Source organism: Xenopus laevis, chromosome 1L (genome assembly GCF_017654675.1).
Source record: "Xenopus laevis strain J_2021 chromosome 1L, Xenopus_laevis_v10.1, whole genome shotgun sequence".
NCBI lineage: Eukaryota > Metazoa > Chordata > Amphibia > Anura > Pipidae > Xenopus > Xenopus laevis.
Window position 1 is genome coordinate 178,254,188 of NC_054371.1, and position 12,200 is coordinate 178,266,387.

Genomic DNA, 12,200 nt, shown 5'->3' on the forward strand with positions numbered 1-12,200 from the left:
AAATTACCCTAACTTGTTACTTACCCTTCTGCGCAGGTCCAGTCCAGGGAGTTCACAGACGACATCTTCTTCCACGCGATCTTCTTCCTGCTTTGAACAGCGTTTTGGCGCATGCGCAGTAGGAGCATTTCACCGGTACTGCGCATGTGCCAAAAGTCACGAAGTCTTCGTGACTTTTGGCGCATGCGCAGTAGATCGCACCGGCGAAATGCTCCTACTGCGCATGCGCCGGTCAAAGCAGGAAGAAGATCGCTTGGAAGAAGATGGCGTCGGCGAACTCCGTAGACTGGACCTGCGCAGAAGGGTAAGTAACAAGTTAGGGGCATTTGCCCAGCGGGACGGGTAGGCCAGGGGGGAGGAGGGAGGGTGGGCAACACACGGGAGGGGTTGAGGGTTTTTGCGCCGACTAGGTTTCCTTCTCCTTTAAGAGATGGGATAACCTGTAGCTCAGTCTCACGTGAGCTTGCGGCTTTCTTTTAGACAAAGGAGACACTGCACACAGACATCATGCTTCTCTTGCTTCAAGAAGACATAACTTTATTAACACTTCTGAATTAGCAGACAAAGATCATGTCACATGACAGTGTATCAGTATCAGATCAGTATGGGATCTGTATGAGAGCACACACATTAATACATATCTTAACAAATCTATTCTACCAGGATAATTGTAAAATTGATAGTAAATTAGAGCCTTAATGGGCCCTCTCTACTCCTGTCCCCTCTGCAACCGAAGAGTCTGCTTGATCTGTAGTTCCACCCCTGGTTAACTTAGGTTTCCAAGAACACCCTTGCATATACTGTATGTCCAACTGAACTGGTTTATATATACATATTTGTCTCTGAGAAACATCAAGTATATTTACTATGACGTACACCAGAGACCTATTTCAGAAGCTCATGCTGGCTTAATTAGTTATTAAAAAAACAATGATCTTTGGAAAATCTTCCAAATGCATGTCTGGACTTGAAAATAAGGTCTGGTATTTGTCCTTGTAGATCAACCTAACTTAATGTTTTTAAAGCAATTAAATTTGTTTTAGGAAATAGGGAGTTGTGTTATAGCTACTAAGGAAAGGAAGTTTGTGTTCTAATTACTTTGTATTATGGTATGAACAAATGGACGTCATTATTGGCTGGGCTTTAGCAGTTCTATAGCTTGAAAGGGGATATTTAAGCAACTCAAATATGTAAACACCTCAACTCTGCAAATCAATGTAGAACCTTCCTTAAAACATTATTTATGTCTCTTGTTTTTGTTAACTAACGACTCCTTAATCATGGCAACTAGGAGATACATGTATTCTACTTATAGTCAGTTGTTTATATTCAGTTGATTTCATATCCTTCTTGTTATAAAGGCTGATTCGAAGTGGCAGGATGGTGGAGATCATTCATACCATTGAATCGTTGTTTGCCATTATTTCCCACTATGCTAAATAACCCCAAAAACTTATCAAATTTACATGTTTTTTTCAAATACACCCACTAAGAAAACAAGTAGCCGTTGGTTTAAGAAATGCATTATGTCATACAAGGTTTCTCATATCATTTTTTTGCTCTTGCAAAACCGAGATTTAAAAAAATGAAAAATTCATAGTTAAAATTATAGTTTTCTAAAAAAAAACAAAAAAAACCTGTTATGTTTGTTGCGTGAGTGAATTCTGTGCTATTTGGCCATACGTTTGGGCAATATTCAGTTTGGCTCCTAGTTTTCATGAGATAAACCAAGAAATAATGTTTTTGTCACTGAGTTGAACGGAATATGTTTCTTTGATGCTAAAGATTACCCACTTGTTGTGACCATGAAATCATAATTGTGGTAAAAGGCTATGGGATTATTTCTATTTTAGAGAGTCCAATATACAGTAGAAACTAATACAATACAATAATAAAGAAAACAGACCCAGGGGTTGTAAACAAACCTAGGAGACCTATTAAAAGCTGACTTACAGTATGTTTCAGTTTTATAATTACAGAATTTTTGGGCCCTGAGGATTCAGGGTAATTTCACATTGCACCATTGTCATTGTATACATAAATTATGAGGATAAATCATTTTTTTTTACAAGTGGGCTTGAAATACAAATGACAGAGCCTGAAGAACTGAGATGATGACCTGTGGGATTCATAGAATTGATGGGTGAATAAACTTGCAAGCATTCCGCTATCCCTGGCAACTTACAAAATGAGCAATCCTTTACAAATTGTACAACAGATACAGTGCTTTTGTAGTCAATTTAGTTTGCAAGCTCTACTCGAATACCTTTGCAGGTGATCTCAATAAGCTCTTGTACACACAGTATAAACACATTCATGGTATCTATAACTGTTGATAATCATGCAAGACTCCGGCTTTGAAATTGTATATTCTGTGATTTTACCCATAAAGCAGATGCTCATTATTCTGATAAGCTATAAATGGATGTATTTCTCTTGTACTGTAAATGAAAAAAAAAAAAAACAATTCAGACACAATTTTGCAGATTCTAATAATGCTTAAGTATTGTATTAGACGATGGTTTCTATGGCAACAGGAATATTTATTCATTTATCTTGTTTGAAAATAGTTTCTCTTTATGTGTAGCTGCACTCTAGATAAATAAATGGCACTTTCCACCCCTAGTGTGCACTGCATTTTATTATTCAAAATGAAAAGGTATCTGGTGTCATTTGAGACGTACCCCTCTACAACATTTTTGTACAGTCTAGTTCTTTAGATAACATTTTAAAATCTGATGCTAACAATGGAATTGTTGACTTTTGAAAAACAATAAACCTGAGTGAGCATTGTTACCGTTGTAAGGGGCAGTTGCACCTGATGCAGTTGTGTCCATTGTGTTGAAAGTCCAGTTGCCATCATTTCTGGTGTTTAGTGCAAAAGTGACTTGTGTCTTTTATTTGGATAAAAAGGAGATTATGGGAGATAGCCTTTCCTTAATTCCCATACCTGTACTGGGGTCCCAGGTGTGATTCAATGTTCTAACATGTTTGTGTGGGCTTCAAAAAATCATATCAGCAGATTAATTGACCCCTGATAAAGAAACCATACTGTTCATAAATGTGATAGGGGCATAGATTGTAAGCTCCAAAGTGGCAGGGACTAATGTATGTATAAATAAAGAATAGTAATAATAAAAAGTATCCACTATTAAAAAAAACTAAAAACTCAATATAAAATGTATAAACAGTCACAATCACAGAATTGAAATCTAAAACTAGAGAGCTGTAGCCACTAAAATACATAAACACATACACGGCTATCACAGACACACACACACACATATATATATTGGAGCACTCGTGTGGGAGTGAAGTTATTTATATGTATACAGTAAATATATAGTGAGAGAGAGAGAGAGAAAGGTTGCATCCATGCTAAGTTTTATGAACTGTAGTAAAGGGGCACCTAAGTGAGATGGACCAGTATCAGTCATCTACAGCGCAAAATATAAGGTACTTTGTCACTATGCACTACGAGTGCCCTAGCCTAAGGGTAGAATTCTCTTCTGACAGTTGACAAAGTTTTAATGCACCCCTCTTTCTAATTAGGATGTATATTATTAGAACTTTAATTACAATCTATATGTTATCTACACTCTATGTACAATGTAGTTATGATTTATTTCTTTTCCACACTGTAGCTGAAGTAGAACCCGTGGGGGTTATCCAGTGCCTCTAATTTAAACTCTGCTGTAGTCATCCACTTTTATCTGAAAAAAGCATATTGTGGTCACAATACACGAAAGTGAAAATGCTGTATCAGTCTGTAAGTGATAGATTTAGGACATTTTCATTTCCTGGTGTTACTGGCCCTTTAAACACCAATAATATTAACATTGTCCCATATTATGATAATATTTTTTTTACCTGTAACTGCCCTATATTAAGAGATAAAAACAGAACCTCTATGCTGTAAATAGATTTTCTCGTTCACAAGGGACATTATAGTGGCTAATGGGTGAATTAAGGTATTTCTGAATTTTCAGTATACTTGAGAATATGATGAAATCCTTTCGTTATAAAACTAATTTCTAAGCAGGATTAGGAGATCTGCTAGATACAGTAATTATCTTGCACCATAGTGACCTTGGTAGACTGTAATCCTAGCCCAATTAGTAAGCAATTGATAGAAAACAGGAATGATGATTATTTCTATACTTATTTAACTGAAAGTGCACTATGCTAGATTTTTAATCATCTTGTCAGAAACACAGTTTAGTATATGTCTTATTACTTTTTAATCCATTGTCTATTTTTTGTTATTGAAGCATTTATTTGCTAATGTAGGGCAAGGTAAACATGCAAAATATTGCCCCATGTTTTTTTGCCCACAATAATTCTTGCTCCCCTATATTTCTACCTTACACTGCCAAAAAGCAATCTTAGTGCCTCTGGACCCTTGATAAAAGAGTGAAGGACATGGGTGCTCCATTATTAGCATACCATTAATTAGGTTCTAAAAGTAGATCCTGTGGATACATGGTGCAATGGGAGCTTAAGTAGTGGCTGGTTAGGTACTAAGATCCATTGTGCAGGAGAGCTATTATCTTTATGCCTTGCACTGGATGTGCTATAGTAAACGTAGCATCTCTTACTCACAGGGACTGGGTGCAAGTACTATTTGAATGACTAATTCAAATTCACTTCTTTACTCTAGAAATGCATCCGTCAAATCATTGCAGTCAGTCAGTCACCCTCACTTTCCATGTAGATTTCAATAGCTAAAAAAGAAGGCTGTTAGTTGTGCAGTTTTGGCAAATACTCTCAGGTTCTGGACACACTGTCCAGTTTTAAAAGATCTGAACAAAAAATATAGGCAGAGGAAAAACCAGTCTGCAAAAGTTCTTGATGAACATTTTATTTGAGGGACACTAATTCATGAATTGTGTGTTTGGTCATTGCCCATCAAAACTTTATTAGGATGGGTTAATTTCTATGCCACTACATCCAAATAATACTAATTATTGGATAGGATATAAAGCAGAAAAAATCTGTTTATATATAGGATGCTATTAGAACCCAATGGTTTTTGAAAACCAAAATACATTTTTAAACTGAAAACACATGCATATTTGTGTTTTGTCCCACAAAATACATTCCATGAACCCAAAACTTTTTGTAGTCACCTCACTGAATAAATTCTATAGTCACAAAATTATGTTTGTCCAAACAAAATGATTTTGTTAGCATACATTGAATTCTGAGAACACAAAGATAATGTTGTGATTACAAAATGATCAATTTAATCAGCACAAAAAATGGCCACCCTAAACAGGAGTTTAGTGTTTTTTATATCTGATGTGTTAACTCTTTTCAGGGGTCGTGTGTTTTTGGCTCCCCTGTTATAGTTTCCCACAGTATCAGCCCAGTCTCCCTCTACTCCCAGTCCTATAAATCCTCCTAAAATTACCTGAGTTATAGGCATTATTGGGCAGAACTTGGGGTGAGTGGTCAAGGGCTTAATAGGGCAAGCTAAGGGTGTAATGATGTAAGGCCAAAAACACTGCCAAAAAATATGTTGGTTGACATTTCTGTTTAATTAATAAATAATAATTAGGCGTAAGTTGTGTCTTTTTCCTAGTCCATGAACTTGAGAAGTGCCTGCTGTAGTCTGTCCAGGAAAGTATTTTTGATGCATTTGTGAGACAAATCATTGAAATGTACAGAATTTCCAAACTTACATGTTTGCTTGGCTCCTACACCTGTTTTAGTATATGGACTTTGCACTTTCAAACTGTTCTCTGCTCTCCAATGAGGCAGCAGTTGGCATCTTTGTTTATCCAATGACCAAGCAAGCAGGAGATGTCATTTACTCTGCCCCCTGTTTTGATCATTCTAGAAAATCTCCTGGATTCACTATCCTTAGAGAAACAGTATGCCTTTACAGAATTGTCAGATACTATATTTAGAATAGCATTCCAGCACATAAGAAGTTCACCTGAACCAAGGAAATATAGTTATGCATCTAATTTTATTCTTATATTCATATCAGTTCTTTGGGGGATACACGGGCTCTAAACTGCAACTCACGAGGTCTTCTTTGCTGAGATCTCTGTTACCCATGTGTCAATATAACTGTGGCTTTCATACACTAAAACTGTGACCTTTGGAGATATAGCAGGACTGAAAATGCTACTAAAATGTCAAATTCTGTATATTTTCGTTTATGACTGAGCAGGAAAGTAATCCTTATAATAGCACACTTTATTCCTGTCTAGGATGTCATTTGCCTTTTTTAGATTTTAGCCATCTTATCTTTCACATTCTGACATTGTGACTTGAATCTGCAATGGAACACCAATGCTCTTATCCCATCAATATGGCTTTACTTTTGAAAGTAGAGTGCGAAATAAAAAAATCACCTTACTGTAAAAGTAAAAACATGGTAGGCCGCAATGGGGCATTCCACTTAGCATGGTGCAACATGGCATACCCTTTCCCCTTAGATATGTAGCATACATTTATATTTTAGCAACAGCCGATATGTTGTACAGTTAAAGCCTGTTTTATCTGTATGTTTGTTTCAGGTAGGGTTAAAAAGGAAATATTATGTTTTTAATAACCACATACAATTATTTTCAGCAGCAGGAGTTCACAGGCTAAACCAAACTTACTCTGCAAAACTGTCTGTGACTGGGATGCACAAGAGTTGTAATTAAATAATCACAAAGCACATATGCACAGATTTAAAAGGGGTTTTATTTCCAAAAGTACTATTGCCTGTGGACCTTTGGTGTAATTGTATCAAAGTTGATTAGCCAGCAGAAAAAAAGGGTTAACTAATAGGCTAATGCTGATAGGTTGAGGAAATGAATCAACAACAAGATACATACTCTACTTTTACTGAGTGAATAATATCATCATAGCATAATAACAATGGGGCATTCACATCTGTGGCAACTTGTGTTTAGATATGCTACTGACTTGTCCATGGGGTTATCTATCAAATATTCCTTCCTGTAACTTGTGTAGTCTCTTTATTTTGTAAACAGTTGGATTCCACCTCTCCTATTATGCAGGTGTCTACATATTTTATCAATTACACAGCCACAAGAGACTAGAATAATACCCAAAGAAACCCAAAATGATGCTTCCAGATCAGATTCTGTGCAGCAGCTGTGCTCAGAGCATAGATTCCCAGTATCATTTTGTACAAAAGTGGCTTAATTAAAAAAAAGTTTCTCCACCAAGAGTAGAGAATATAAAAGGTGGCAGTTTTAAAAAACTCATCTCTTAGTATAGTTTTAATAAAATTTACAGGTTTAAGAACCTCTTACTTATAAGTGGGGCCGTCATTAGTAGAAGAATTAATGAAGCTAATACCCTCAGCTGTTGAGATAAAGATAACATGAAAGAAACCTGATTTACCGACACTTCTCCACAATGCTTTAAAAATATTTTAACAGTATGTTATATTTTGAGGTACTCATGAACTCTAGGAGTGATTTACCTATTCAATGACAAACCATGGCAATTTAACATTTTAAAGTTGTTTTTTGATGGGACAACCTGATTGAAAAATAAAGATCATTGTTTTAGCCACTGGCTAGAGTTTAAAAGAAAGATGTAAAATACCTTACCTTAAAGGAATTCTGTCATGATTTTTATGGTGTAGTTTTTATTTCTAAATTAAGCTGCAAATATATATTGGTGTGTAGGCAGCCATCTCAGGTAATTTTGCCTGGTAGTTTTGAGCTTTCAGAAAGAACCAACCCTTCATGATGGAACTGCTTTCAGACGGGTTATTGTTTCTCCAACTCAATGTAACTGAAGGAGTCACAACGGGACTTGGATTTTTACTATTAAGTGCTATTCTCATATTTACCTGGGAGCTGTTATTTTGTTAAATTCCCATTGTTCGGTTGATAGGCTGCTGGGGATGAAAGGGAGGGGGAATATCACTTCAATTTACAGCAGTGTCGGACTGGCTCGGAGGGACACCGGGAAAATACTCGGTGGGCCCTGACCCTCATGGGCCCCCGCCGGGCCGGAACCCCTCTCCAAATATTCCGATTGGCGAGCGACGTTGCGCATGCACACAAGATCGGCTCCCTCGCTGAGCCGGCGCGTCACAGTAGGGGGGCGGGGGCCGGAGGGGGGCCATCGACAACAGTCCCGGTGGGCCCCGGTCCCCCCAGTCCGGCCCGGACTTGCAGTGCAGCGGTAGAGTAATTGAAGTTTATCAGAGCACAAGTCACATGACTGAGGGCACCTCGGAAACATGTCTAGCCCCATGTCAGATTTCAAAATGAAATATAACAAATCTGTTCAGAATTCTGGTGGAGCAGCACTATTAATTGATGCATTTAAAAAAAAACGTTTTTTCCCGTGACAGATTTCTTTGAAGGTTACTCAGTTTCCCTTCAGAACCCTAGCCGCTTTTTTGGGAACGTTAGGATAGGGGGTGCTGCCCCTTGGTGGCAAATGCTTCTGTCTTTACAGTTGGTTATACCCTACCAGGTAGGTGTAGGTGTGTGTGACTGTGTGTGCATGGACTTTTTATGAGCTCACCTACACACCAACACATTTCTTAATCATTCTTAAAACGGGTGTAAATAACAATTGTTTCAATAAAAATGTATATTTTAGTAAATTATGCCTTTGAGACTGATACCGGCTGTGTAATCAAGCCAGTAGGCTTGGGGAATCATCAATTGTATTTGTTTACAAAGAAAGCAAGCTGATAGGTCAGTATCAGTGTTTGCTGAGATGAGAGAAATCCTCTGCGATAATAGCTCAACTGGATAAAGCAGAATTTCAGAAAACCGTTAGATGCTTTCTTGGTGCTTCCTTTATTCATCCATACCAAGAAAAGGTCATTTACTTGCCACGTTTCCACCATTTTCCAAGTGTTAGAGTAAATGATTTAACCACTTGTGACCAAAATCAAACCAGTAGAGAATCATTTTCTGTTTTTCATGTTTCTCAAAACATCATGATAAAGTATATAACATATTGAGCCAGAAAGATATTTTCTTTGCAAGACCTTGACATCTTTTTGATGATCTTTTTCACAGTGGGAAATCACACCACTGACACATGAACCAAGAGACATGAGAAAAGTAATTTGAAGGACTGTACTGTATATCTCTAAAACACTTCAGGCTTTAAAGCTTCATTTGTTTTAAACACTTATTTTAAAAATTTTACTTCTACAAACCTGGAAACCCGTTATCCAGAAAGCTCCGAATTACGGAAAGGCTGCCTCCCATAGACTCCATTATGTCATAAAATCAAACTTTTTTTAAAATGATTTGGTTTTTCTCTATAATAATAAAACAGTACCTTGTACTTGATCCCAAGTACAATGGGCATAATTAATCCTTGTTGGAAGCAAAACCAGCATATTGGGTTTATTCAATGTTTACATGTTTCTTTCGTAGACTTAAGACATGAAGATCTGAATTATGGAAAGACCCCTTATCCAGAAACCCAAGTCCCGAGCATTCTGCATAACAGATCCCATATCTGTATATTCAAATTTCACTCCAATCACCATTGTTTGTGAGATGTGCAAAAGATTTTGTATATAAACCTAAAAAATATTCAAAATATTTAAATCTTGCATGGAAACTAGTGCCCATCACATATAACACATCATATAACCAGAAAGGTTAACGTCAACAAGACTTGTTCCTAGTGGAAATTCAAAGCCAAAGTTGTTAAGATATATTTTTTCAAACAGTTAATTTCTTTCCTACCATATTTATACATGTACAAGTATAGGATGTTATATGGATAGACCATCTCCCATAGACTCCGTTTTAAACAAATAATTCAAATTAATAATTTAAAAAATAATAATACTAAAACAGTACCGTATACTTGATCCCAACTAAGATATACAGTAATTAATCTTTACTGGATGCAAAGCAATATACTGGGTGAATCCATTTTTAAAAGATTTTTTAGTAGACTAGGAGATTCAAATTAGGAAAGATCCCTCATCCGGAAAATATCAGGTCCCAAGCATTCTGGATAATGAATAACAGTAAACATAAATTATACTTGACACAAGATAATTAACCTCTACATTTTAAAAGAAAAGTAATAACATTAAGGGGGCTTCCCACAAGGCTACACTATCATCCATTTTCTCAATGTGAAGATGTGCAGATCCCCCACAAAATACTGCTCTGTGCTGCCATCATACCAATATGCACTTTGTTTTTTTAACAGAGATTTCCATGATATAAAGAAAGAATTCCCACATCCTATGTTGTACTCTTCTTATTATCAACAAACTTATCAACAAATTTACTTTGATCTTCGATGGCCAAATTCAGTGAAAAATACTTCGACTTTCGAAGTAATTTCATTCGATGGTCGAATTTCGAAGTATTTTACACTTCGAAATTTCGACCCTTGATAAATCTGCCCCATACTGTATAATGCAAGATGCAGCATGCAAAGGTATAGACACAAAGCTTTGGATTGGAGCTCAAAGGGTTGTATATGAAGTGCTCCCTGCATACAATTGCATACAAAAGGGGCAAGAGGTGGGTAGCACATGGTGGTCCCTTGCCCCTGCCCTTGTCTTCAGTACATTTACAACAAGAAAGCCAGAAGCTTTGGGCATTGCTAACTAGGGAGCCCAACCAAGTCAAGGTTCTCACCTCCATGGCAGGATTGGCCCTAAATACGTAGTAGTAGTATCCATTCTGTTAAATGGATCTTACTGTATTTTGGATCTCCATACCCTAAGTTAGGGATGCACCGAATTCACTTTTTTGGATTCGGCCGAACCCCCGAATCCTTCACGAATACCGAACCGAATCCAAACCCTAATTTGCATATGCAAATAAGGGGTGGGAAGGGAAACATTTTTTACTTCCTTGTTTTCTGACAAAAAGTCACGCAATTTCCCTCCCCGCCCCTAATTTGCATATGCAAATTAGGATTCGGGCTCGGCTGGGCAGAAAAATTCGGCCGAATCCTGCTGAAAAAGGCCGAATTCTGGCCGAATCCCGAACCGAAGCCTGGATTCAGTGCATCCCTACCGTAAGTCTACTAATACTAAGAAATCATGTAAATATTAAATAACCGCAATAGGCTGGTTTTGCTTCCATACGGATTATATCGTAGTTTGGATCAAGTATAAGCTAATGTTTTATTATTACTATGAAAAAGGTTTTTAAAAACGTGGATTATTTGGATAAAATGGAGTCTATGGGAGACTCTATGGCCTTGCCGTAATTTGGAGCTTTCTGGATAACAGGTTTCTAGATAAGGTTTCTAGATAATAGATCCCATACCATATAACTTGTACAAACGAGATGAAATGGCTAAAAAAAAGTGCAATTGTTTGCCCTTAATTGATACCAGATACCTTAGCTAGAAAAGGGCAGAATCAGGTGAGATTGCTAAAGGCATTTTACTTTTACTAGCCAAATCCTTCCATAACCCAAAGTTATTTTGTGGAATACAAATATTTATCCACGTACAAAATCCCTTCATCTCAACAAAATGTGGATATATCAGGATGTATTGTGGCTGTCTGGCAGCTGCACAAATAACGTGAAAGCTGCAGCACTAGGGAAAGGCTGTTTGGAATTATACCTGGAATGAATGTTAAGAACATGTCTCTCAGAACACTTACATCTGACTTGCTTTACTGACCTTTGCCTAACCTGTTGCATTTATTGTTGTTTTGCAGCAAAGTATATTGGCTGTTACACGGATGACACGAGGCAGCGAGCACTCCGTGGAGTGTCCTTTTTCGACTACAAGAAGATGACAGTGTTCCGTTGCCAAGACAACTGTGCTGAACGGTAGGGTGGTGATTGGTGAATGAAAAGGAGCTTTATTAGTTTGTGCACATCAACAAATTCTTTCCTCCTGCCAAATCCCAAGCTTCATTACATGATTTCATTTCAATCCAGAATTGGGAAGACAGCGGATCTAATTTTAGGGTACATTATAGCAAAAACTGTCTGCCTGGTTTTAATAAATGAATTTATGACTTTGATATCGTGCCACCGGTAGTCCCTCTGTTGGCCCGTTTAACTGAAAATAATTGCTAGCTTAAGGAGCCTCTTTAGAAGTTGTCACCCATTATAATGCATCATGAAATCCTCAGATAAAACTGCATGAAGCATAAAGCTAATTGACCAATCTTCTTCCCAAGAGAATCTACAGCGACTGCCGGCTTAACTGACAAATGACCTACCAGGATAGAGATCACCCACAGACAGCCA

At 37.3% G+C, this 12,200-nt stretch overlaps 1 protein-coding gene across 2 annotated transcripts in view; it reads left to right on the forward strand.

Moving 5' to 3' along the window:
* The window catches only part of wscd2.L (WSC domain containing 2 L homeolog), a 161,765-nt gene that overhangs the window by 80,508 nt on the left and 69,057 nt on the right, over positions 1 to 12,200 (forward strand). For both annotated transcript variants that reach the window (XM_018263671.2, XM_041567853.1), the window contains exon 3: positions 11,660 to 11,774. In XM_018263671.2, the coding sequence (XP_018119160.1) occupies positions 11,660 to 11,774 (115 nt within the window). The remainder of the gene's footprint in view (positions 1 to 11,659; positions 11,775 to 12,200) is intronic.